General features: G+C 39.7%; 3 protein-coding genes across 7 annotated transcripts in view; 1 reads left to right on the forward strand and 2 right to left on the reverse strand.

Moving 5' to 3' along the window:
* Positions 1 to 4,855, forward strand: part of ppp4r1l (protein phosphatase 4, regulatory subunit 1-like) — a 32,341-nt gene extending 27,486 nt beyond the window's left edge. For 2 of the 4 annotated variants that reach the window (XM_079579233.1, XM_079579235.1), the window contains exons 18-21: positions 233 to 367; positions 687 to 837; positions 3,419 to 4,196; positions 4,828 to 4,855. In XM_079579233.1, coding sequence (XP_079435359.1) covers positions 233 to 367; positions 687 to 837; positions 3,419 to 3,564 — 432 coding nt within the window. In that variant the 3' untranslated portion in view covers positions 3,565 to 4,196; positions 4,828 to 4,855. The remainder of the gene's footprint in view (positions 1 to 232; positions 368 to 686; positions 838 to 3,418; positions 4,197 to 4,827) is intronic. The other 2 variants (XM_079579234.1, XM_079579236.1) reach the window with 1 other exon arrangement.
* Positions 4,856 to 11,669: 6,814 nt separating this feature from the next.
* bcdin3d (BCDIN3 domain containing) lies at positions 11,670 to 14,221 on the reverse strand. The gene is made up of 2 exons (XM_079578819.1): positions 14,020 to 14,221; positions 11,670 to 12,271 (listed from the first exon to the last, which is right to left on the reverse strand). Exons 1-2 carry the CDS (start codon positions 14,218 to 14,220, stop codon positions 11,714 to 11,716), a joined length of 759 nt encoding a protein of 252 aa, XP_079434945.1. The 5' UTR covers position 14,221; the 3' UTR covers positions 11,670 to 11,713.
* An 11,379-nt stretch (positions 14,222 to 25,600) lies between these two features.
* cers5 (ceramide synthase 5) overlaps positions 25,601 to 27,181 on the reverse strand; it is a 64,260-nt gene continuing 62,679 nt past the window's right edge. The window contains exon 10 of one of the 2 annotated variants that reach the window (XM_079579322.1): positions 25,601 to 26,118. In XM_079579322.1, coding sequence (XP_079435448.1) covers positions 25,960 to 26,118 — 159 coding nt within the window. In that variant the 3' untranslated portion in view covers positions 25,601 to 25,959. The remainder of the gene's footprint in view (positions 26,119 to 27,181) is intronic. The other variant, XR_013793990.1, reaches the window with a different exon arrangement.

The following is a 27,181-nucleotide window of genomic DNA, read 5'->3' on the forward strand; positions in this document are numbered from 1 at the left end:
CAATTTTATACAAGGCAGTTATTCTAATTTACTGCATTTACAGACCAACAGAAGGTTTCTTCATCATTGTACTGTGCTATAGACTGGTGCTATGTGATTGAAAAAAGCATAATACCCCCTCTTTAATCAGGAACTTGTGAAGTAAAGTGTCTTTGAGTGTCCAGAGAAGTGCAGTAGTTATGACAGTTCTGGCTAGTTTGTGATTCCAATAACGTGGCGGTGTGTGTTGCAGGTGGTGGAGATCCTTCAGAAGTTGTACGCCTGCGGTGCTGACGAACTGGGCCTGAACTTCATCAATGAGATCACAGTCCGTTTCTGTCACTGTCCCAAATGGGTCGGACGACAAGCTTTTGCCTTCATATGTCAGGTCTGGACCGCTCACTCTACACTCTAACGTTTTGCTTTAAAATGCTTTAATAGATCAAGATTCAAGCCTACCTTTTTATCCAATTCCACTGATTGAAAACAGCATCACAGACGAATTGTGATTTGAGTTACAACTGTAGCATTTTCATCTGCGATCATCTATAGTTCTAACTGTGCACATGTGGTGTAAGAAAACCACTGTGAATCCATAGCTTCCTCTTGTGTGGGCGGTGACTCATGAGACTGTGGAGCCGGTTGGTTCACTTTCGTCTCCTCCGTTGTATCCTGACTTTGCTCTTTCACTTTCCTCCCGACCCCAGGCGATCGTGGAGGAGGAGTGCATGCCCATGGACCAGTTCAGCCAGCACCTGCTGCCCAGCCTGCTCAGCCTCTCCTCGGACCCCGTGGCCAACGTGCGCGTCCTGGTGGCCAAGGCGCTGCGGCAGAGCGTCATGGAGAAAGGTCAACAAGGCAACGACAGTTTTGATTCTCAACACTGACTCACGGCTTAAGTTATTTGTGCCACGAGGACGAGTTATTCTTACTATGCACCAGCGACAAAGGATCATTATTCTGTCTGTTTACATGAGAGGTTTATTCAGTTTCAGTATCAGTGAATACACAAACCAATTCACCAGCTATTTGATATCGAGTGTATTTTTCTGCTACTGCTAATGCTCTGAGCAGGTTAGCACATTGAGTGGGAAACTCTTCAGGTGATACACTCTCTAGTAATCTCAAGAAGGTTATTGTTACCTCTTTGATCTCTTTGTTTTGTCCAAATGTAGAGCAGGAGCAGAATGAAGATTTGATTGCGTAGTTGACTGTCGGTGCTTTACAGAGTGCACATGTGCTCTGGGGCCCTGCTGCTGTTGCTCAACATCACCGACTGGTGCTTGGAATCTGCAGCTCCACTGAGCCCAAGTCTCGTGTTGCCTGATCAGATTGATCAAAATGTACAATGCCGGTCAAAAGTTTGGAAACATATTTTATGTGTTGGCCTTTTGACTTTGTGCGATTCTCATTGAACATATTAAACTATGAATGAACACACACTGCAAAAAGTAATTTACTAGATTAGTTTAAATGACTCAAATTGAGCATAATAATCCAAATTGTAGTTGTTTTGACTAGTTAAGATTTAGTTGGGCATTTGACCTAGATTATTTCACTTGCTCTGAGATGTTTCTGACTCGTTTCAATACATTTCCCCGTTATTTCAAGTAAGTTTCTTTGCCAATGGGGTAAGAAAAATGGTCTTGTCCCATTGGCAGTTTCACTTTCTTATTTCAAGCGAGATTTTCCATAGAACCAGTCTGAACTGTCATCAAACTAGCAAAATAATCTTGGTCGGATCAGGAAAAAGGTCTAAATGAGTGAAAACCCCTCAAAACAAGATACATTTTCTCAGTTCAAGTCATTTAAGCCAATGCTTGATATTTACTTTTTGTAGTGCACGGTGTAGGTTCTAAAACGAAATGAAGCCAGCATGACTCGCCCTTAGCATGTCCAAACTTCGTCATCCAAAACACGGTCAATAATAAAAATCCATGGAGACCAAGATGTGGAGTTAAAACTCTTTATTGAGTAAAAACAGACCTTGTAAGACAGACAGGGGATTACAATAAAAGGTAGCTCCCCACGAATGCACCACTGTCATAATATAGAGACAAAACCAAACAAAATATGACAAAACGCAATAGACCAAATACCAAAAAATATGATTATGAAAATGATTACTCAACCAAATAATTAAAGAAAAGCAAATTAGGCCAAAATAACCATTAACCAAAAAACAAACACAATAATTGTGACAAACTAATAAACAATTTACAGGAAAAAAACATAATCTAGACTCCTACATAAGGGATTATGTAGTAACCAAAAAAAGGGTGAAATAAGGCCCTTTACCACCCATGATTCTTGGCATTTTCTCAATGAGCTTCATAAGGTCGTCCCTGATCTGGTTCAACAGTCTGTGAAGTGAAAACCATTTCAGGTGACGACATCATGAAGCAGATTGAGAAAACGTCAACAGTGCAAAGCAGTATGTTTGTTTAAATACTTTTCAACGTATGGAATTATGTTTCAAAGGTTTGTGCTTCAAAGGGGTCTAGAGTAATAAAACAAACAGTAAACCGTTATAGTAGAATTCCTTATGTGTTCATTCAATATAGTTTAAAGGGGCTAGATGCAAGTTAGCCATTTTATACTCACTACTGCCACCTCAGGTCATACGTGTAACTGCAGCTTCTATATTAAGCTCGTGCATGACGGCACTTCAGACCCGAATTAACACCTTTTGAGTGACAGTGCAGGATGTTAGAGGCAGTTGTGGTGAACAGATCTGAGCTCAGGACACGGCTGGAACATGTAGGGGGAGGAAAATACTTAGTTTTAACATTTTTAAACTCTGTATAGTCCCCTTAAAGGAACAGGCCACCGTTTTCCCACACTGAGATATGTTCTTACCTGAGCTTAGACGAGTTGATACGTACCTGTGTGGTCTTTGTGCCTGTGGAAGAGCTTGGTCCTTTCTGGCTTCACCCCTGTTTGGAGCTATAGGAATATACTGGGAGAGGCCAAATGCTAACAACATCTTTGGTCGAGCGCACGCACAAAGACCAGAAAGGTACACATCAACTCATCTAAGCTCAGGTAAGAACATATCTCAGTATGGAAAAACGGTGGCCTGTTCCTTTAATGCCTTCAGTGAGAATCTACAATGTCAATAGAAGAAAAACTAACTTTTTGACAGGTGCTGTATATCCAAACGTGCATAAAAAATACTTCAAAATCCTTTGTCAGCCTGCAGACGATTTTAATCACAGCCTGCCTGCTTGACTTATTCCTGATATTTTTCCAAATGTCTTTCTCTACTCTACTCTTTGCACAATATGCTTCTTAAACTTAAATAGGTAAGTGTTAGTCAAAAGAACCTCATTGATAGCGAGATATTGTGGGGCTTTGGCCTTTTCTGACTTGTTGCTATATATGAAACTTTGAAAAACGCGCTGATTTCATCTAACTCCCAGCATCCTTTGCGTCACAGCTTACTTCAAGGAGCCCGGCTGTGCCTACTCGGACGAGCTGGAGGAGACCGTCATGGCGCTGCAGCAGGACAAGGACCGGGACGTGCGCTTCTTCGCCAGCCTGGACCCCAACAAAAACCTGGCAGACACCGCACCCCTCATATAACACCCCCCACCACACCCTCCTCATCCTCTCTGGACTCCCACGCGCCCGCCTGCCTGTCTACCTGTCTGACTAACGCACAGTCAAGGCTACAAACTCTTAACCACGACACCAGCAGCAACAACAACAACGACAAAAACACAGAACCAGGTCGAGAGTGAAGCGGCGTCTCCGGGATCCAGCGATGAAAACATTAAAACAGCGCACATCCTCCACAGCATCCAGAGTTTTTAGAAAAAGAGCAGGACTCGTATTTTGAACTCCTCCTCCTCCTCCTCGTCTTTTCCTCACACTAAACCGTCGCCCCAAAGCTAATCGTGAGCTTAATATTAACTGTTGACTTTGTTTTTTTTTTCCTTTTTCTTCCGGCCGCTTGAGTCTCGTTCGACGCGTTGTGCACTAACTCAGGGGGACCCGTTTGAACCGAAAACAGCATTGGTGAAACAACATGCAAGCATATCCTTTTTTTTTTCTTTTTTTCTTTGTTTTTTGAATCTCTCGAGCCACAGACCAGCTAAAATCACGTAGCTTCGCTGGTGTACTACGTCAGTGTTTCGCTCCTGAACTGATATTTGTTCTCAAGACGTCTGCGTTTAATGTGATGCGTTTTCTTTTCCGTTTAGATAACCACTAAGGCAGGGGAAGGCAACATCAGGCCCTCGAGATGATTTTTGAGAAATAATATGACCCAAATCAGAGCTCAACGGCCTGTTAAAGTACTCTAGAAATGGTAAAAATACTGTCAATTCCTTAAAATGTCTTTGTATTCTTAGCAGAACACCCTTTTAGGCTGTAATCCTAAAAGAATACTCTAAGAAATGACTTAAATCTACTTGAATTAAGAGATTAAATCTAAAGATTGAATGGATTTGGTCTGGCCTTAAAGCAGATAAAACCTATTCTTGCCAATGGAACAAGCACAAGTTTTTCCTTAATTCAGATTATTTTGTGTAATTTCAAGTGATATTCTTTACAGTAAGTTAATTTGATTTCCAGTGGGATTTCTGTTTGTTCCATTGGCATTGGTGTTTTTATCTCATCTTAGATTAGTTCAAACCGACTCAAATTTAACATAAAAAAAACTTTATTCAAGCGATTTTAAGTCATTTATCTAATTTACGGTGGACATTTTTCCAGTGTATGTGATGTACGACACTGGCATGTGCAGAAAGTGATGCTTTACTTCAATTGCTTCTGTCGGAGGGTCCGGCCCTTGGTCTTTTGAAGAAAACCGGCCCGAGCAAACGTGCCGACCCCTGCACTAAGGTGTTGTTCTTAGTTATCCTGAAAAGAAGGAGAGAAAAAAAAACGAACTAACCAGGTTTTACGAACTGTCAAATAAAGTAAATTATTCCAAATGTTGATCTAAAAGAAAGGTTTGATCCTGGTAGATTTCTGTACACAAGCACGCAATCTTCTGACGAGAATCAATTTACTGTAAAGGTTTTTTAGAAGTATATTTTATAGCTGCATATTTTGGAAATCTGGTCTGATATAATTGGACTCATTTTCTTTGTCTGCCTGTTTTTTTTATCTTGATTTTATTTGGTGTCTAATAAATATGTCAGCCTCCTCATAATGCAGAAAGTTAAAGGTTAAAGGTCAACTTTTTATGTTTAGATAAGTTGATATTGGTGCGTATTTGTGGTTGTCTTGGCGCCTTTACTTTCCATCCCTTTGACCCCTATGGTGCTTCAGGATCAATTTCCTTTAAAGGTTTTTTTTTAGGATTTCCGTAGGTTTTCGGAATTAAATGTATGCGTAACCGTGGAGACGGTTCAAACGGCAGTGAAAACCTACCAGAAATCCTGAAAACGACTGATCGGGATGGTAAGTAACAACGCTAAGCAAACCACCCGTGGTCACTGAAGTGTCAAATATGCTCGAATATCAGCTTTTCTTCCGCATTAAAAGGTTACATAATGCAGCTTTAAAGAAGAAAACCAAGTCTTCACTGTCTCATATATGCAGATTGTGTCCACTTTTTTACAGAAATCTACTCTACAGTATAGATACAGGCGGCATCGCGTCATCGAAGGGGGCGTGGCTTTGTCAAGGGGGAAAATAGAATCTTTTGAGAAACACAATTTTCCCTCTTTTTAGCCATTTTCTGGTGGAATATCAACTTATTTATCACATAAAGTCAGGTGTAAATCGGGCCCATATGGATATTTTCTCACAGCAGATTGTTCAGTAGAAGTGAAAAAACGGCAGTTGTAACAAGCGCTAGCTAACCGTTAGCATTAGCCCGATGCTAACATGTAGCATCCTGTTAGCATCCTCCGTTTTTTTATGTATCTATGGGTTGTTGAACCTCTTTGCTCCTCCCCATGTCTTTGTATCTGTATTTATTCAAAATTGATTAACCCCTGAACTGTTTTCGAGCATGACCATATATGGGCGGCATCTCTAGAATCGCCCATATATGGTCATGTTTGAAAACAGTTCAGGGAGAAAATAATTTGGAGAAAAATCTAAACTTTCTCTAATTATTCAAAAACAACTTTACAAAACGCTGAATTATGAATATAGTTTCTACTAAATAAAGATACAAAGACATGAAGAGGAGCAAAGTTGTTCAACAGCCCATAAAAACATAAATAACGGAGATGTTAGCATCGTGCTAATGCTAGCAGTTAGCTACAACTGCCTTTTTTTGCACTGCTATTAAACAATCTGCTGTGAGAAAATATCCATATGGGCCCGATTTAGACTTGACTTCCTTTGTGTGTGATAAATAAGTCCATATTCCACCAGAAAATGGCTACAAACATGATATTTCCCCCCCTTGACAAAGCCACGCCCCCTTCTATGACGCGACGCCGTCTGCATCCATTGTACCTACACTAACTGTCCGTGGTCGGCTCATTTGGAACGACTTCCTGCCCTCGCTCGGTGGTTCTCACACTTTTCACACCAATGTTCCACCTTCCAAGCGCCAGCAGAGCGAGATCGAGATCAGAATCGGAAATAGATCTCAAAGTGTCACAAAACAACAGAACCACCGAGTCTGGCAGCCATTTTTTCTCTCACACGCCGACCAAAACCTCTAAAAGACTAAACCGTTTCCTTTTTTTTGTGATTAACTCGTTTTCACCCATGAGAAATGTGACTTGCACCGCCCGTTTTCAGGATTCGTTTTTCTTTTCTTTTTTACCAGAATACCTCTGCTTGGACTCGACTGGCCAGTGCGTGGAACGATCCGAATGTCGAAACGATTGACGGTTTAGTTGTAGCGTCTCTCTCTTTGAACAAGGGCTTTTTGCGTTGGAATCGACACAGGGTGTATTCGGCAGGAGACCGAACGATGAAGCAAGCACATTTATTTGGGATATGCATGCCCCCCCTCACCCTCACCCCACCATGTCCCCCTAATCCCCGTCCCATTTGTGTATAGTCCCGCGGTGGGAGTGGATCTAAAGTGTACAGTAGGTAGCTTTTGAAACAGCAAAGGACCGAGCGCTATTTCCCTGGTAAAAAAAATAAATAAAGAGCGATTTTTTCTTTTTTTAAAGTATGAGCGTTTCTCAAAAATGTACCTGTACAGCGTTTAAACCTGTGGAGTTTTTTTTTTTTTTTAAACCATGGCCAGTGGAGTAGTCGGGTATGGACCCAAAAAGAGAACATGATGATGTGTGGATATTGGGAGCAGTCACCAAGTCACTTTTTGTAATCTTGAAAGCTTTTTTTTTTTTTTTTTTTTCCCCCCTCGTCCTTTCTTGTAAATGATAATGTGTTTTTCAAGACATAGGCCTAACTTGAGAAACCCGAGCTGATTGTGGCGTGTGCTGTGCATCTCAAGGTTTTTTCTTTTTTTTTTTTTTTTTTAAATCGTCAAACTTTTTGGAGAGGCCACTGCGGAGAGCGGCACTCATCTCTCGTCTGTCTGCGACCTGTGTCCATCTCATTTTTTATGTAGTAGAACAGTTAATATATACATTTTATGAGAATTATTTTTCTTTCCAATTATGCACCACTGTTCAAAGATTTTATATCCTAACTTTACAAAATTTACAACCTTTTTAATATTCAATGGTTTCATTAAAAAGACATTTTATGTAATGTTATTTTTAGTATTCTGTAATTAAAATGAGGAAAATTATGTCGTCTGCGTCTGATTATACAAGTCAAGAACACATTTACTTTTAAAGGGACCATAGATACAGACGGCGTCTCGTCATAGAAGGGGGCGTGGCTTCGCCGAGGGGGAAAATAGAATCTTTAGAGAAACACAATTTTTCACTCTTTTTAGCCATTTTCTGGTGAAATATCAACTTATTTATCACATTTATAAAGTCAAGTGTAAATCGGGCCCATATGGATATTTTGTCACAACAAATTGTTCAGTAGAAGTGAAAAAACGGCAGTTGTAGCAAGCGCTAGCTAACCGTTAGCATTAGCCCGATGCTAACATGTAGCATTAAGTTAGCATTCTCCGTTATTCATGTATTCATGGGCTGTTGAACCACTTTGCTCCTCCCCATGTCTTTGTATCATTATTTAGTAGAAACTATGTTCATATTTCAGCATTTGTTACAGTAGTTTTTGAATAATTAGAGAAAATTTACATTTTTTCAAAATTGTTTCCCCCTTAACTGTTTTCAAAAATGACCATGTATGGGAGATGCCGTCTGTATCTATAGATACATGATGCTACATGTTAGCATCGGGCTAATACTAACGGTTAGCTAGCACTGACTACAACTGCCGTTTTTTCACTACTGCAGAACAATCTGCTGTGAGAAAATATCCATATGGACCTGATTTACACTTGACTTTATTTGTATGCGATACATAAGTTGATATTCCACCAGAAAATGTCTAAAAAGAGTGGAAAATTGTGTTTCTCAAAAGATTCCATTTTCCCCCTCGGCAAAGCCACGCCCCCTTCTATGACGAGATGCCGTCTGTATCTATTCACCTTATTCCGCCCCGCCCACTTTTGCCACTTTTTGCGTCGTCTCGGCGCCTCTTTTTCCTGACACCTCCGGTCGAGCGCGAAGCCCGTTCATTTTAACGGAGAATGAGGGAAAATATTCTCCGCTCAAATCTGATGTTTAGTCGATTGATTTGTGTAAAATGTCCGATGTTCATTTGCACCAACAAGTCAACACTGCACCGTTTCTCTGTGCGGCCTGAAAACGGCTTTGTTTTCGTGTAGTGACTGATTTTACGCGGACTTCTCCAGCCCCATGTTAACACATAGGAGAAAAGGGGCGGGCACAATTCATGGCGGCGCCCACGCGAACGTCCGGAATAAGGTGAATAGACCCTTTAACTGGTGACATCATCAGTGACATCATCTGGAGGCAGGAAGTGATCAAGAGAAATAATATTTAACAAAAACGAGCGATTATAAGTGTAAAACGACAACAAAAAAATGTGGTCCTGTTGTGGCTTAAGGTGCCAGACCAAGAGGAATGACATTTGAGATGATACAATAAGGTTTATTTGACATTTCCTAAAACAGTTAAACATTTGTTTATTGTAACCATGGCAACAGCTCCAATAGAAATAGATAGGAATCTAACTTCCTGCCTCCAGCTAAATCCCAAATGTTTACAAACAATTAAAGGGTCTATACAGAGTTTAAAAATGTTAAAACTAAGTATTTTCCTCCCCCTACATGTTCCAGCCATGTCCTCAGGTGTAGAATGAGCTCAGACCTGTTCACCACAACTGCGTCTAAAATCCAAATTGCCTCACGCACAAGCTTTAGTGCAATTACACATGTGACCTGAGGTGGCAGTAGTGAGTATAAATGGCTAACTTGCATCTAGCCCCTTTAAGTTAATTTCTTCCATTTTACTTCTTCACACTCGAGTGGGGAAAAATATTACTTGTGCAAATACCACTAAACTAGAATGTTATTTGTAACCTTAGAAATATCTAATTTTCCAAATAACCTATTGATAGAAATAAAAACTAGGTCATGCTACTGATATTTCAGGATTTTTGACATAGGCCTCATTTCCTAGTTATCCAGAGTGTCGTTGATTTCTGGAGATATTTTTCTTATTCATGCAGTCCTTATATTAAAGAGTTTACCTGTGCTAAGCTAATGCTAGGCTAGCGCATGTCTATGGTAACTAGTAGCCTACATTAAAAACCTCTTCAAAATCATTGGGTCGTCCTCCAAACGTTGCCATATCTGATTTATAGAAAACTCCTTTGAATTCCACGTGTAGTAACGCCGACCGCAGGTAAACAAACTGTAGATCCGGTAAGCTAGCAGATCACTCCGCCGCTGCGTAGCTACAACCAGGAAGCTGATGCTGCTCAAATATAACTTCTTTTAAATGCAAAATGGTTATGTTAACAAACTTATTCAGTCGACAGACATTTATATGGCTAGTCTATTAATATAAGTGATTTACCTCAGGTGCACAGACTGTTTTTAATGCAGGCTACTAGTTACCATAGACATGCACTAGCTTAGCACTAGCCTAGCACCACTAAACTCTTCAAATATAAGGACTGCATGAATTTACAAAAAAAAAAAACACTCTGGATAACTAGGAAATGAGGAAATATCCCTTTAAGTTATATCGTTGAATTTAAAATGTATAAATTATCGCTTGGTCATAGAGCGAGAATGAGGTTTTTGATTGGATTGAAGGAGCAGGGGTGGACTTAAGAACTGGGGCAAATATGCTCAAACAACTTTATCTTCGAGCGTCAATATTTACACGTCACACATTTTTGTCAAGAAACGTCCAGTTGTATTGACTCCCCAAACTCAGATTATTTGTCCACCTGGGTGTTTGAACAGTCTTGTTTAATCAAATCAGAATTTAGGCAGTGTTTGCAAACTGGTCTGGAGGGACGGTCGGCAGTAAAAACTTGATACATTATGACATAAATAAGGAATGTGAACAGGGATATGGGACTAACCGGCTCACAGATCTATCCAGAATCCACACTGGCTGTTCCTTCTGAGCAGCACTAACTTCTGTCAGAGCTTTAGATCTCAAAACGTCAGCCATTTTTGTCAAGAAATATCCAGTTGTATTAATTCACCAGGCACTGACTATTGGATTTGCACATTTTTCATGCCCGGGGACACATATGGATCATTGTTAGGGATCAAAATTGAAACTCCCTTTTCCCTTAAAAGGTTGCATTCACGATTTAGAATGTCATAATCTCAGGTGGAGGGCAGGGCCAATAGATACAGACGGCATCTCTGGAATTGCCCATATATGGTCCTGTTTGAAAACAGTTAAAGCAGTATAAGTAACGTGTTTACCTTAATAAATCCTTTCCGTAGTCCCTGTGGGGGTAATACAAGTGTGTATGGGATGATTGGAGGGTCTTTCATCTCCCCCTGGTGTCTCTGGACAGAAAACCATGTTTGCAACTTGACTGCCACCGGTCCGGAGAAAGCAATACACACTAATGGAATCACGAAGAAGAAGCTAACATGCTAACAGGCAAAGCTAACTGCGGGCTAACGTCACTTTAAACAATATTTACAGCCAATTTTGAGTGAAAAAAACATTTCCATTGTATAATTGGATGCACAGTAACCCTCTCTCCCTTCACCTTTCCTGTCAGCGTAGTATTTACTCTCCAAGACAATTAAGAAGTTAAAAAATTGTAACTTGCTGTGACACCTGCAGTTGCGGTTATGGCCTCTAGGGGCAAGAGTTACTGAAATATGAACATAGTTTCCACTAAATAATGATACAAAGACATGGGGAGGAGCAAAGTGGTTCAACAGCCCATAAATACATAAATAACGGAGAATGCTAACTTGATGCTGCATGTTAGCATCGGGCTAATACTAACTGTTAGCTAGCGCTTGCTACAACTGCCGTTTTTTCACTTCTACTGAACAATCTGCTGTGAGAAAATATCCATATGGGCCCGATTTACACTTGACTTTATTTGTGTGATAAATAAGTCCATATTCCACCAGAAAATGGCTAAAAAGAGGGGAAAATTGTGTTTCTCTAAAGAATCTATTTTCCCCCTCAGCGAAGCCACGCCCCCTTCTATGACGAGATGCCGTCTGTATCTATGGGCTCTTTAGAATGTTGTGATGTCACATGAACGCAACGTACTCTGTTTTAATGGAAAAAGATGACAATGTCAAGCTTTTCCAAACAATGAATACTTAAAAACAATAGAAACAATTCAAAATCTCTATTTATTTATTTTCTTTCTTTTTAAAAAGTAGTAATTTTCTGTCCCACGTTGTACTCCCAAAACTCTGCACCAACTCCATCCCACAGCGCTTTTCTAAATGGTCCTGCGCGTGTCCAGCGACATCGCCTCTGATTTCCAAAGTCTTAAAATGGTCAAAGTCGGAGCGTCCCAGTTTCCTCAGTCTTCTCGCCGCCGACCGGTAACATTTCCACGGCTGGGCTTCGAGTAACAGGTATTCGCAGCAGGAGGAAAGATCGGAAAGAAGTCCAAGCAAACCTGAGTCTCCGTGGTTGAGGTGGATCCACATCGTGACCGCGAAACACAGACAGAGGTGAAAGCGAGGGCAGCCGTGCTGTTTGAGGGAGTCTTTCAGAGCTTCTGTATCTGTCGTTATATCCAGGGCAATGAAGGACACGTTGTCGGGGAAAGGGTTGGCCTGGTTCGCTCTCTTGATTAAAATCTCGTCCAAATCGAAGCCCAGGACGTGAACTTGTCTTTGAGAAGGTCCCTCTTCAGTCATGGCCTTTTGGAGATGTTCGTAAAAGGCCACAGTCAGATCCTAAAATGGACAGATCTTGCATTAGAAATAGACAGATTTCCCAAGTGTGGACGTGGTTCAGTTTAACTAGAATAATTCTAACCTGGAATAGTTTATGCCTCATTTAGATCTGGTGCTACTTGGAAATAAGGCTGGGTACCGATACATTTTTTTATCAGTATCTTAACAATACTTTGTTTTCAATACCAATACCTGAATGAACTTATACTCAAATATTTGTCATCTAGAACCATAAAACAGAACAACAATGTTAAAACAATTTCTTTCAAAGTTGTATAATTTATTTAAGCTGAAAGACCCAAATCACTTCCTTTAATGCCGTCCTTGGACCAAACCGGCATCAAACCTTGGTCTCTAAAGATACAGTGTTTTTTCCAGTACCTGCTTTTTGACTTTTATTTTACGATACCAGTGCCTAGATAGAAAATAATTTTCAATACCATACTGGTGTCATTTGTCGGTACTCAGCCCTTCTTAGAAAACCACATTTTCCCTTAATACTTGATACAAAAAGACTGTAAAGTATATTTAGGGCAGGGACTCCCAAACTTTTCAGGCTGTGATGCCCACAATACCTCAACCAAACAAATGAAAATAGAAGGCGGCGAGTGCATCAATGGTCTGGGAAAGAGTGAGAAGGAAGACCGGTGCTCTTCGAAGACTGGGCTGAGCTTTATAAGAATAAATTTGCTGATACTGGCTTGTAGAGTAGCTTGTGCTAAGTAGTGAACGCAGTCAAAAAAAGCAAAATAAAGTCAGAGGCACTCGGGTCATGTAGCAAAAATAAAAGTCCTTTATTTAATGTGGACCAGCCTACGCGTTTCGACCGCACAGGTCTTCGTCAGGGCATGTACAATTGATCACAGGTGTGGAGATTTTAACAGAGTGATCATGTGACCAATCATGTCACGTGATCAACCTGATGATCAGAAGCAGAAAGACAAACAACAATAAGATAAATAAAATTGTCCTGGCCAGGACTAACACGAAAAGACCCAGAGCAGAAAAGTGAAGCATAACATGAAGACTGAATACACCCACAAATGGACACTGGAGGTAAAAAAATATAACTCAGTGAACAGAGGTAAGTACATGCATCAACATTAAAAAACATTCCTTAGTCATGACCAAAAATGACAGACTAACCCACCTTGACCACAGAGCAAAAATTTACATAGAAGTATGTATGATAGTCTTTCATAAAAAAAGGGGAGATGTCAATTTCTTCATTCAACCCAGGTAAATGAGTGGCTCCCAGAGTGTCAATCCAGTACGTTTCACGTTGTAAAAGTTTTTTTTAGTTTATTGCCACCACGCGGGTCCATTCCTCAACCAAACACTTGGACCCCCTTCTGTAAAATGTTATTAGCATTTATAACAATTTAAGATGCAAAACATTTAAAATCTGGCTTAATAATGTTAGTTTGATTTTGACATTTGGCTCAATTTCACTAAAAGATGCTGCTTTCAGTCAAAAATACATCAAATTCAATTTCAGAAATCTAAAAAACCGACCTCCATTTTGGGAACCACTGTACAATGAAGCCACATCTAAACGTTTTTGATCGGTCTGCGAGTTTATATTAAAAAATTAAAATTATGCACATTAGCTTTTTGGTGTGAACAATTCATCAAGGAAATGACCACATTATTAGTTTGAACAATTACATTTGAAAATGTAGGTTTGATCTGAGGCTGCTGTAAAAAACACATAAACATAAGTAGCAGAGACTGGTTGAGTGACGAACCCCAGAGTTGCATCCCACGTCCAGAACGAGGGTCTTATTGTCTTCATTTTTGCCCAGGTCTTGTAGCAGCGAGGCTGGGATCAGACTCAGGCGGTTTTCTGGGGGGTTGAAGGTGTAATAGTTTATGAAGTTCCCAAAAGGAGCAGCTCCTGGATCATTTATTTCGGCGTCAACTTCAGCATTTTCCGAACACGCTGCCATTGTTGTGCCAGTGTTGTGTGCGGCTTGGAAATAGTCCCGTGTGGAAAAAAAAAACACATGATAAAAATGTTCCACGTTGTTATGCATGACTTGCTTATCTATTTACAAAAACCTTATGCTTGGTATTTTATTAACCCCATTGTGAATTAGTAACCCCAACTGGTTTTCAACATTATTTATCTATGCCCAAAGTTCTTTTTTTTTTTATTATTCATTTCGCTTTCTAGGTTTGTCTCTTCCGGGACACTGTACTTTATGAAAGCAAGCGCTAGCTAAACCATAGCTAAACTAGCTGCTCTCTCAAACACTGGTGACATTGGGCTGAAACAGACTTTGTTTTGTTTTTCTGGACCATATTAAAGGTAAGATCAAACGCAGATCAGGCCTTTACTTCGTGTCGATGATGTTGGGGACTGAAAAGAGAAGTTCATTTTGAGATTCGCGTGGAAACATATTTGACCCTCATGCAGGTGCTTCACCACACTGTGCTGAGACACACGGTGGTTTTTATCACACATCCTGACCTGGTAAAAACCTGGTTTGTGTCAAGGGTTGTTTTTACCACTTCATGTTGAGCACATGTTGGTTAGTTCTGTATAACAGATGCCCTGGTAAATACTGTATCTGCTCTGTAGCTTTAATTTGTGCAGCAACAAAACCATGAATTTAAAGATTGTTTTCCACATTGAAAAGCGATTCATTTAATAGTTAATTGCCAGAAGTAATTATATTTTCATTTATCAAAATGTGCGAATGACACCTGAGAAAAAAAAGAAACAACCCTGGAAAGGTATTGGTTGCTCTTCCTTGAAATTACAATAGCGTTGCTTTTGTTTCTTTAGACCCGTAATAAACCCGTAATAAACACGTAATAAACACGTAATAAACGCGTAATAAAGTTGAATTGAATTGTTAAGAGTTAATTACAGATTCATGTCTGTGGAAGTTTGTTGCCTTTAAAATAAATGATGCTCAGTCCAATGGTTCTTCATGGCCTTTTCTTTTGGGGTCATTTAAATGTTTTGTTTATTCTTGTCTACATTATCATGCAATTGTTTCATTTATTTATTTATTTATTTGAGTTATTTTTACATTATTTACATTACATTGTCACAGAACAAAAAACTCAAAGGGAATAGGCTGAAGCAAGAAAGCTTATAGGTGCCCAGTGCCCACCCCATGTTCAAGATGAGTTTACTTTCCAGCTGCAGGCTGATAATAATAGTGTTATTATCATGAAATAAAAATCATTAACCTGAGTTATCCAGGTACATAACACTGTCTTCCCCGGGCACATGGACAGCAGGAGTGTGCAGGTGCCTGTTTGAGTACAAGTTATTACTGAATAACAAGTTCTTATTTCTTTCTCCTTTTGGGTGTGTGTCATAGAATTGGATACATATATGAACTACAGTAATGTTTATTGCAGATTTCACAGTACAATGTTCAGCATTATCAGTAAGATTAGCAGCTTTGATTATTAGAAGCCTTTACATTTTGCAAGATAGAAATCTGAAGAGACTTACAAGACAACTTCCAAGTATGAAAGACTAAGAACTAGTAGTAGTAGTAGTAGTAGTAGTAGTAGTAGTAGTAGTAGTAGTAGTAGTAGTAGTAGTAGTAGTAGTCAAAAAGGAACGTAAAAAATAGTAAATGGTTTAGTTAAATTTAGTAATATTCGCATCACAATATAAATAGATCTCTTATTAGGGCTGGTCGATATGGCAAAAAAATAACCACAATATTTTTTTTTCTCAAATTGGTGGAGAATTTGGTAGAGAAACAAAAGTAAGTGCATCAGTAGGTCCAAAAAAGTAGGTGCAGGTGCTCTTCAGAGATCAGGCATCAAACTTAAAATAAACAAAGGGAAAAGAGGATCTGAGACACTCTGACCTGCAAATGGAAAGTCCTTTATTGAATTGGACATGCAGACGCGTTTCGACCTAGTGATGGTCTTCCTCAGGGCGGAATTTAAAAAAGAAGCACCAAGTGGTCTTAAATACTGATTAGGTGGTCATGTGACCATATTCCACACACTGTTTTCAAATATGAATGTATGAAGTACAATTATATACAATCATACCTTGCGGAAAAAAGCGTAGCATGTGTTAGATAGATTTTGTTTTTTTTCTTTCGATTTTACTTTTTCATAATAAAAATAAAAAATGTAGCTTGTTCATGACCTTTGACAGACCTTCAGTACAAACCTCAGCTCAAACAAAGACAAATGTTTTCCTCCAGTATCAGGCAGTGTTAATTTCGTGCATATTTAGTCTTAATTTTAGTCAAAGTGATATTTTTGACGACTAAAATTGGACTAAAACTAAATTAAAAGTTTCTCATGAGACTAAAACTATGACTAAAATGTCCAGATATTTTTGTCGACTAAAATAAGACTAAATAAAAATGAAAGGGAGAAACTAAAATCATCCAAACTTCTATGACCGTCTGAAAGAGCCTCAGATCATGTAAATTCTCTGCCAAATTAACAGGTCTGAGCTTTATTCATGTGGAGCAGCTCCATGAAGCAGAGGAACAAGATTAAATATGATTATAATGAATATTATCAATGCAAAGTCGACTAAATTAGTCCAATTTTAGTCGTCAAAAATATCACTTTGACTAAAATTAAGACTTAAATTAACACTGCCCAAGTAGAGATTGGATTTTGATAATTGCCCAGCCTTATCTCTCATCATTTTTTTCATACTGTGCATTGCCCTCGACCTCACGCTCATCATTCCCTCTCTGTTCCCCTCTGTTGCAGCGCATCCACAATGGTGACGGGAAAGCGCCTGGCAGACATGGGCTACAGAGCCTTCTCCGCCTCCATGATGCTGCTGACGGTCTACGGAGGCTACCTGTGCGCGATGAGGGGCTACCGCTACATGAAGAAGCAAGAGCAGCTCAAGCTCGCCGCAGAAAACCAGGACCCCGAAGTAATGAAAGACTGACGTACAACGAACTGGACTGTTTCCATTAACGACTTCACTGTGTTGCTTTGAATCAGCCGGAACGGAGGTGGGATTAGTCTGATGGAGAAGTGCAGGATGTGTTTTGTTTAAATGAACCAACGACATTTGCATTTGTGTCTTTTGTGTCCACAGTTGTGCTGAGATGGCAAAGTAACAATCTGTAATATATTAAATGCTACGAAAGTAAATGTTTTTCATTTGTCCATTTGAAGTATCACAAAGTTGTGTATTGTTGATGGCACATGTTCCAAATGCATTCTGAATTAAAAGTGCAATTTGACTATTCTGTGATAAAAACATGGATATCCGTAATTATTCATTAGAGATGTTCATAACCCAGTTTACATTTGTCAAAATTACATTTAGCGATGTCAATATTTCAGTTTTGTCTTGACAAATCATGTATTTAACATAATCTTAAATTCATAATGAAAAATGATAATAAAGGAATATCTGTCACATGTAACTTAAAGGTGCATTATCCAACTTTTTATGCAAAGAAAAAAACCTTGATATTTGTGCCAATTTGTGACTCCCCTGGCTGCATGGTTAAAGGAATAGGCCACCGTTTTTACATACTGAGATATGTTCTTACCTTAGCTTTGACGAGTTCTTTAGGACCTGTCTGGTCTTCACCCGTGCCTTCAGTCACGTAAACACAGCGCAGACGGCGTTAGCATTTAGCCTCTCCCTCTCTCCTCTATAGCTCCAAAACAGGTCAAGATAGAAGCTACCAAGCTCTTCCACGTTTTCCCTATTTAAATATGGTTACGTGAAGTGTTCCACTACAAAGTATAATTACACAAAATTAAACAATGTGGATTTTCTAAGCGGATAAAAGGGGGGACTATATTGTAAGGCGTAATAATACGAGTAGTTAGAAATCTGCGCAGTAATCTTCACTTTACTGTGCGGATGCCTAATAGGCCACCGTTTTTACATACTGAGATATGTTCTTACCGTAGCTTAGACGAGTTAATTTGTACCCGTCTGGTCTTCACGCTTGCCCTCAGTGATGTAAACACAGCACAGACGGCGTTAGCATTTAGCCTCCAAACGAGGTGAAGATAGAAGCTACCAAGCTCTTCCACGTCTTTCCTATATAAATATGTAAATACTTCGACATCCGCGCAGTAATATCTTCACTTTCCTGGGCGGACGCCGAATTACTCCTGGTATTATTACGCCTTTCAATACAGTTCCCCTTTTTATCCGCTTAGAAAATCCACATTGTTTAATTTTGTGTAGCTAGCTTCTATCTTCACCTCGTTTGGAGCTATAGAGGAGAGGGATAGAGGCTAAATGCTAACGCCGTCTGTGCTGTGTTTACATCACTGAGAGCACACGTGAAGAACATATCTCAGTATGTAAAAACGGCGGCCTATTCCTTTAACAAGGCGCCTTTACTTTCCACCACAGTGGTCTCTACACCTCCAGGATCAATTGCTTTATAGGTTTTCTGGGGAGAGGGTCTGTCAGCAGTGAAAACCTACCAGAAACTCTAAATAACAATTGATCCTGGAGCATCATAGAGGCCTCTGTGATGGAAAATAAAGGCACCATATTAACCACTGGGTCACTAAAAGGTCAAATAGGCACAAATACAAAGTTGTTTTTTTTTTGTTTTTTTTACATACAAAGTTACATAATGCACATTTAAAGATATCTCAAAATACATTTGTCATAAGTACAGTGGTATATATCTGTAACTTAGTTTTAACTACCCCTCCTAGAACCGCCACCTTAACGTGGTGGAGGAGTTTGAGCGCCCGAATGATCCTGGAGCTCTGTTGTCGGGTCTTCATGCCCCTGGTCGGGTCTCCCAGGGCAAACAGGTCCTAGGTGACGGGTCAGACAAAGAGCGGTTCAGAAGCCCCTCATGAGAGACCGACAGGCCTGGTTAGAATCGTGAGGCCGTCCTTCTGTGGACCCACCACCTGCAGGAGGAGCCATAGGGGCTGGTGCAGTGTGATTTGGGCAGATCCAACAGCCGCCCCCACGACCCGGAGACGGACAAGTGGAAGAAAATAGACGGATGGATGGATAGTTTTAACTTGTCCGAAAGCCAAAATAAGATATTCATATTTGTTTGAGTCTAGTAAACATTTTCAAGATCTCATTAGTAATGTTGATATTTACACATCTCTAATAAGGAATATGTCTAGTCAAGAGTTGGTCATATATATCTAGAACTAGATTTATTACTAGTCGTTATTCAGTTGTGGATAATCCATCACTGAATTACGACTAGTTATAATGATGGATTTACATAATGACAATATAGAAATGAATGGGAAATGTGTAAACAGCATCACAGAGGAAATTCGAGACGTCAGTATTCCATGTTCAGAAAAGTTATTAGAGGTTAAATGTTTTGCTGTTGACGAAGCTTATTTTGAACATTTCCATGGCATGGGTCGACGCACCCCTGGTTGGGAAACACTGATCTAAATTGCGTCAGAGCAGAAAAAGCTGGTGTGTCACCAGTGATGCCGTCACTGGTTAAGAAACAAAGTAAATCTACGTTCTCACTCTGTGACTCAAGGAACAAGATCCCAGATACAAGCAGTGCTGGGGAGAATACTTTGACATTGTGTTTAGTTACAATATACTGAAAACTCGCCTTAAAATGTATTTAGTAATGTATTCCGTTACTTTGTCCAATCAGAGCACAGTATTTTGAATACTTATAATACTAATTCAGTTACTACCCAACACACGATACAAGGAGTCGAGATGAGTTTCCTCCGCAGGGTGGCTGAGTTCTCCCTTAGAGATAGAACGATAAGCTCGAAGTAGAGTCACTGCTCCTTTGCATCGGGCATTTCCGAAACCGCTCCCTTCTCCCTCACCTTCCCCCTAACACTCAGTTAACGTGTTCCCACGGAGTGGAGTTCTGTCCTAGTCGGACCCCTCAGTGAGGGGGAGTGGGTGAAAAGCTCCTCCTCAGTGAGTCTGCATCGACGCTGGCTCAACAGGTGTGTGTTACACTGGAGAGCAGTCCCACGAGCAACACGCACCAAACAACATCAGTTCCACGTTTATGTCGGAGCACGAAGCGTTTTTAACAACCGTCACATACACATTTATTAATGAAAAACAAAGTGTCAATGAGACCTAATATGATTTTATTGTGAGAGGAAAACACCTCACTCTCAGTTTGAAGAAGCTAAATGATATAATGTGAATACGACATATTTGAATCTGAATGACTTTATAAACTCATGAAGGAACGTTTCTTTCATTTAAAAGTAAGATCAGTCGAACTTGTGATTTTTGCAGGATTAGTGGGCTGTTCAGTCCGTGGGGGCGAGTGCGTCTGAAAGTCACAGCTCAAATTTCTCTAATGAGTGAACCTCTGGAGGTGCCCTCACTGAGGCCTGAGTGGAAGGGTGTAGGGGAAGGGTAGGCAATGTCAGGCCCGAGGGCACCATTGGCCCCCAAGAGAATTTTGAAGAAACATTTATTCATTAGTCACAGACCAAATACCGGAAAATGACTCTAAAATGTGAAAAATTCTGTCAATATTTTCACATTTCCCAGCAAAACACTGCAATAGGTCATATATTATGTGCAAAACTTATATTTGTAGAAAAAAGGTGCTTTACTTTAATTGTGAGTTTCGGCCCTTGGTGTTTTGGAAATGAAGAAAATCGGCCCTCTATGACACAAACTTGCCTACCCCTGGTGTAGGGGAAGGGAGGAGGGAATGGTTTCGGAAAGGCCCATCCAGAAGAGCCAACTGAGGTGGGTTAGGCGTCTGTTGTAGAAGACCTGGAACACGCCTTTGGCTGGGCCTGGGAACACCTTCAGGGAGCTTTAATTGTCTGGGGTAAAGGAAGCGGCAGTCCACCAGTTTACTGCTGCTTCAGTGGCTACGTTTACATGGAGACCCAAAATCTGAACGGGGAACCAGATTTGAACCCAACCTTTGGGTTGTTAAACCAGTGCTGTATCCACTCGGCCACCAAGCACAAGAAGTTATACCACAGCACTTTTGACTCCAAGTCCAAATATGGAGTCTCCACCTGTTTCTGCAGGTGCGCCTGATTGAAGGCAGGGAGATATTTCAGTTACTCTAAAAATCCAAATCTGCTCTGGCTCATGTAGAACTTTTTGTTTCTCTGATTTCTGAGGAGAATGTAAACACATCAAATCTGATTATGGAGTTTTCTGATTTCTCCAGATTTGTTGTGACATGTAAACGCAGCCACTGATCCACTTCCGGACATGCGAAAGAAAATCAATGGATGGGTGGAAGGCGCTGAAAACTGAAGGCAATGACAAAATAAAATGAGCATTTAATGAAGAAACCACACCGTCCGCTTTTCAACAAGAATATATTCCGAGAAACATTTCACAAGGCACTCATCAGAGAACACTTAGCGCAGTCCTCACAACATCGATTTCTCAAAAGGCAGTGACAAAAGTACAATCTCATCAACTTTTTTGGTCTCAAGTAGTAAAAAAAAGTGAACACAAGTTGCCAAAACTGAAGCTAAATCCACAATAAATATCAAAGAGCCAAATGTCGCGCCGTGAACAAAAAACATTTAAAGCATATTACACACAGGACCACACGCCCGACCTCCTTATTCATCCTATGGAACATAAACATCTTTCAACATAATATTCCTACTCTGGCGTGAAGTGCACATTTTCAACAGCTCTGCCAAACTGTGCTCTAGTGTGGACTAAAGGGATAGTCCAGTATTTCTTTTTCATCCTCATTGGTTCATTAGATCGTGAAGTTTATTCCTTATTCGGCAAATGTCTGCAGTTTTGGAGAAGAGAGGAGCAGTCACACAGTCTTAATAACCGGATTAGTGAAGCAAAGACAAACATATATATTGTGGTTAGTTTGTGGGGATTTAAAGCTGCGATACCCGACTTATTGTCTAGTAGAGTCAAGGCCGTGGGAACCCAGGGTGCTGAGGGGGCTGCAGCACCCCCTGGTGGATAGTTTGGGAACTGCAGGCAGTATTAACCTCTTAACTCCCGCCTGAACCGAGAGCATTTTCTCCAGTTCAGCTTTGCCCAAATCCTGTAGGCCAGCGTAACGCCTCATTTGAAAGCTAAGACCTACTAAACTAAATGGATCTTTCTCCTCACATCATCAGATTTTTTTTCATCACTTTTTTTGTCGGGCAGTTGTCTCATTTTTGACAAATGTTCGTGACTTTTTTTGTCACTTTTTCGTCAAATTATTCGCATTATTTTTTGTCAAATTCTTATCACTTTTTTGTCAGTTTTTTGTCACTTTTTCGTCCATTTTTTCTCAATTTTTCGTCAAATTTTTGTCACTTTTTCGTCAAATTTTTCTCACTTTTTTGTCAAATTTTTCTCACTTTTTTGTCAGTTTTTTGTCACTTTTTCGTCCATTTTTTCTCAATTTTTCGTCAAATTTTTGTCACTTTTTCGTCAAATTTTTCTCACTTTTTTGTCAAATTTTTCTCACTTTTTTGTCAAATTTTTCTCACTTTTTTGTCAAATTCTTATCACTTTTTTGTCAGTTTTTTGTCACTTTTTCGTCCATTTTTTCTCAATTTTTCGTCAAATTTTTGTCACTTTTTCGTCAAATTTTTGTCACTTTTTTGTCAAATTTTTGTCACTTTTTTGTCAAATTTTTGTCACTTTTTTGTCAAATTTTTCTCACTTTTTTGTTAAATTTTTCTCACTTTTTTGTCAAATTTTTGTACATTTTTTGTCACTTTTTTGTCCATTTTTTTCTCACTTTTTTCACATTTCCATCCTTGTTTTCGTCTCAGTTTTGTTGCTATTTTCACACCTTTTTTCCAGAAGCTTTTGGACTGGGGTAAAGCTGGAGAAAATGTGCTCGGTCCAGGTGGGAGTTAAGGGGTTAATAAATAGGAAATATGCATATGAAAAAGTGTTTTTGGGGGTACATTTTGTCCCTCAGCGCCCCCTAACTAAAACATCTCTCCACGGCTCTGAGTAGAGTTACGATATTGCTGGTTGCAGGTGACATCACAGCGTTCTAAAGGCCTATTCTAATATATAGAGGAAAAAATATTAGGTTTTTGAGGAATTCTAGAACCTGAAACCCAGTATTTCAGCAGAAGCAAAAAGTTTCTGAGAAAAAAAGTTATCAAATTCTAACAGAAAAAGGGTCTAGATTGGCCCCGTTTGTTTCCCTGGCAGTGTGTGGGGCAAGTGTGGCATGGGGTTGAGTGGTTAGTGTTCTTGAATTTGAGTGGTTTCCCCGTCTACTCCAGTCTCCCCCACATGCACGATAACGTAAATTCTCCTGTTCTCTTGACTCAAGATCTGGAGATGGATCCTCGAACACTGCGGTTTGTACAGTATTATTTCCTTTCAAGGTCTCGTAACAGGAAAAGGTATTCCAGCTTTAAGAGGAAAAACTGAGCACTACCGTACAACTAAAAATCACATAAAATAACGGAGTAAAACTGTCTTTAAAAACATGAACTGAAGCACATATATCGTTATAGGAGAAAAAATTAAAGGCACTTTTTTTCTAGTAGTGGAACAAAGTGTTGTCGTCCTTTAGTATATTGTAAACTCAGACATTTGTGGGAAATACACATCTAATTAAAGAGCATTTGTATCAACTTCATGAACTCATGGTTAGTTTTCGAGCATTTCTGTGAAAGTGACTCTGAAAAGTGACTAAACAGGTTGCGAAATGTGCCTCAAAACTCACCCCTGTGGAGAATCGAGACGCTACTCATATGTTTGTAAAGTTAAAGGCTCATTCAAGCTTCAGAAGACGCAAGAACTTCTTGTTCTTTCACCCTGAGCTGCAGAACGAAATGAAGGCACTTTTGCCTTGTTACCACGGCGACGAGGCAAAAGTGACTTCATGAGTTTGGGGCACAACTAACATTGGAATTTAGTGGCTTCATCTTTCATTGTTTGTAATCAAAATATCAGGTATATGAACTTTAAAGGAATAGGCCACCGTTTTTACATACTGAGATATGTTCTTACCTTAGCTTTGACGAGTTCTTTAGGACCTGTCTGATCTTCACCCGTGCCTTCAGTCACGTAAACACAGCGCAGACGGCGTTAGCATTTAGCCTCTCCCTCTCTCCTCTATAGCTCCAAAACAGGTCAAGATAGAAGCTACCAAGCTCTTCCACGTTTTCCCTATTTAAATATGGTTACGTGAAGTGTTACACTACAAAGTATAGAGTAATTTGGCATCCGCAAAGTAAAGTGAAGATTACTGCGCTGATTTCGAACTTCTCCTGGTATTATTACGCCTTACAATATAGTTCCCCCTTTTATCCGCTTAGAAAATCCACATTGTTTAATTTTGTGTAATTATACTTTGTAGTGGAACACTTCACGTAACCATATTTAAATAGGGAAAACGTGGAAGAGCTTGGTAGCTTCTATCTTGACCTGTTTTGGAGCTATAGAGGAGAGAGGGAGAGGCTAAATGCTAACGCCGTCTGCGCTGTGTTTACGTGACTGAAGGCACGGGTGAAGATCAGACAGGTCCTAAAGAACTCGTCAAAGCTAAGGTAAGAACATATCTCAGTATGTAAAAACGGTGGCCTATTCCTTTAACTTTATCAATGGAGCTTCTTTACATTTTAATCAGGTGCCCTTCAAAAAAAAATAACTTTAAAGTAGTTTTAAGTCAAATTTCAAAGTAACTTCATGAAATACTCATGACATGTTTGAGGATGACAGTTCCTTAGTTTGAGGACATGAAGCTGTTGATGATAATCATAGCTTTACAGTGAGACAATTAAAAAAATATCAAACCAGGGAAAACTAGGCCTCTAATTTGTTTATTTTGTAAAATTCAAAGCATCAAGTGAACTCTGTTTTAGTTAAGTTGAACTTAATGCATTTTAAATATGAGTCTCAGGACCTTTTTGAATGCTGTTGAAGATGTTTTGGAAAATAAAAACAGGGCCGAGGAACCAGTGTTAATTAACATATTTTAATTTAGTTTTAGTCTTAGTCTTTTGACTAAAATGTAATTTAATTTTAGTCGACATTTAGTCGAAAAAATCTTTTCAATTTTAGTCGACTAAATTTAAGACAATTTAGTCGACTTTGCATTTATAATATTAATTATAATCATATTTAATCTTGTTCCTCTGCTTCATGGAGCTGCTCCACATGAACAAAGCTCAGAGCTGATCCTTTGGCAGAGAATTTACCTGATCTGAGGCTCTTTCAGACGGTCAATAGACGTTTGGATGATTTTAGTCTCTCCTTTTCATTTTTATTTAGTCTTATTTTGACTAAAACATCTGGACATTTTAGTCACAGTTTTAGTCTCATGAGAAACTTTTAATTTAGTTTTAGTCCAATGTTAGTCGTCAAAAATATCACTTTGACTAAAATTAAGACTAAATATTTTAGTCGACGAAATTAACCCTGCGAGAAACCTAGTATTGCTCTGTGGCTGCTCCTGCCTGCTCCACAACAAATAATCTGCCGATTACTTCTCTTTCCGACACCATTGATAAAAACAAAACATTTTGACTATCCCTTTAATCTAATAATATAATCGAGTTCATCTGACCAATAAAACTGGGAGAGAACCTCAAAACTTAAACAACACGTGGAGCCAAATGCAACGCACTAAATCCCATTTTCTGTAAATAAACCACAAATATTTATTGTTTTCACTTTTTCACATCTCACGGCGTCTGCTCCAAACTCAGTGTCCGCTTTTTGGTGTTTTGTTTCAGTTCACCAAAAACGTGCGAGGGGGAGTTGGTGACGGGGACACGGGTTAAAGCGGCGGCGTCTCGTGTCACCAGCTGCTGTTGTTGTTGTGTTGGCCGGAGCCGGAGTTTGTGCAGTGGCCGTTGGTGCCGTTGGTGCCGTTGGTGCCGTTGGTGCCGTTGGTGCCGTTGGCGTCCGCCTCGTCCTCCGAGCTGCTCTCGATGTCGCTGCGCACGTCGTTACAGCCCTGCAGGAACGAAGTGAGAGCGTAAGTCTGGCTACGTTGTTGAGGTGGACTTTTAAAACAAGACACATAAAGATCGTTACTAACTTAGGACGAGACACAGTGTGGAGTTGACCTTCGCCTCCATTACGATGCCAGTCATGTTAAGTTTTTGATCATTTGTCTATTCAGGGTTTATGCAGGTGGCGGGAAGTGAAATCTATTACCGTATTTTCTGGACTATAAGGCTGAATCCACCAGTGTTAATTTCGTCGACTAAAATATTTAGTCTTAATTTTAGTCAAAGTGATATTTTTTTCGACTAAAATTGGACTAAAACTAAATTAAAAGTTTCTCATGAGACTAAAACTATGACTAAAATGTCCAGATGTTTTAGTCGACTAAAATAAGACTAAATAAAAATGAAAGGGAGAGACTAAAATCATCCAAACTTCTATTGAGCGTCTGAAAGAGCCTCAGATCATGTAAAGTCTCTGCCAAAGGATCAGCTCTGAGCTTTGTTCATGTGGAGCAGCTCCATGAAGCAGAGGAACAAGATTAAATATGATTATAATGAATATTATCAATGCAACGTCGACTAAATTCGTCTTAAATTTAGTCGACTAAATTTACTTGCAATTTTAGTCGACTAAAACTAGAAATTGGAAAAAAAATGTTACATTTTAGTCAAAAGACTAAAACTAAAACTAAAATATGTTGTCAAAATTAACACTGGTATCCACACAAAGACAAAACGCTTATATTTTCAGAAACTTTCTTTGTAATCACGAAGCCAGCTTAGTAAATGTGTGCGTCCACATGGGTCGACACAGGTCTGTGAAAACGCCGCAATTCATCTTCCAGGCCTGTGTGAGGCGCTGTGACGCCAACACAGCTAATCAACGGCGTTTTGAGATCTTTCCACTCTGGGACGTAGTCGACTTTTGTGGCATTTATGGATAGGAATGCACTGTATGTTGTAAGTCAACAATGTAAGGACAAAAAAAAAAGTATGCTTTGTAATCTGACCCACCCCCCCTTGAAGTTTGCCGTAATTTTGAGGTACCCGACCCAACCGAATCCACGG

The sequence above is a fragment of the Gobius niger genome, assembly GCF_951799975.1.
Source record: "Gobius niger genome assembly, chromosome: 20".
Lineage (NCBI taxonomy): Eukaryota > Metazoa > Chordata > Actinopteri > Gobiiformes > Gobiidae > Gobius > Gobius niger.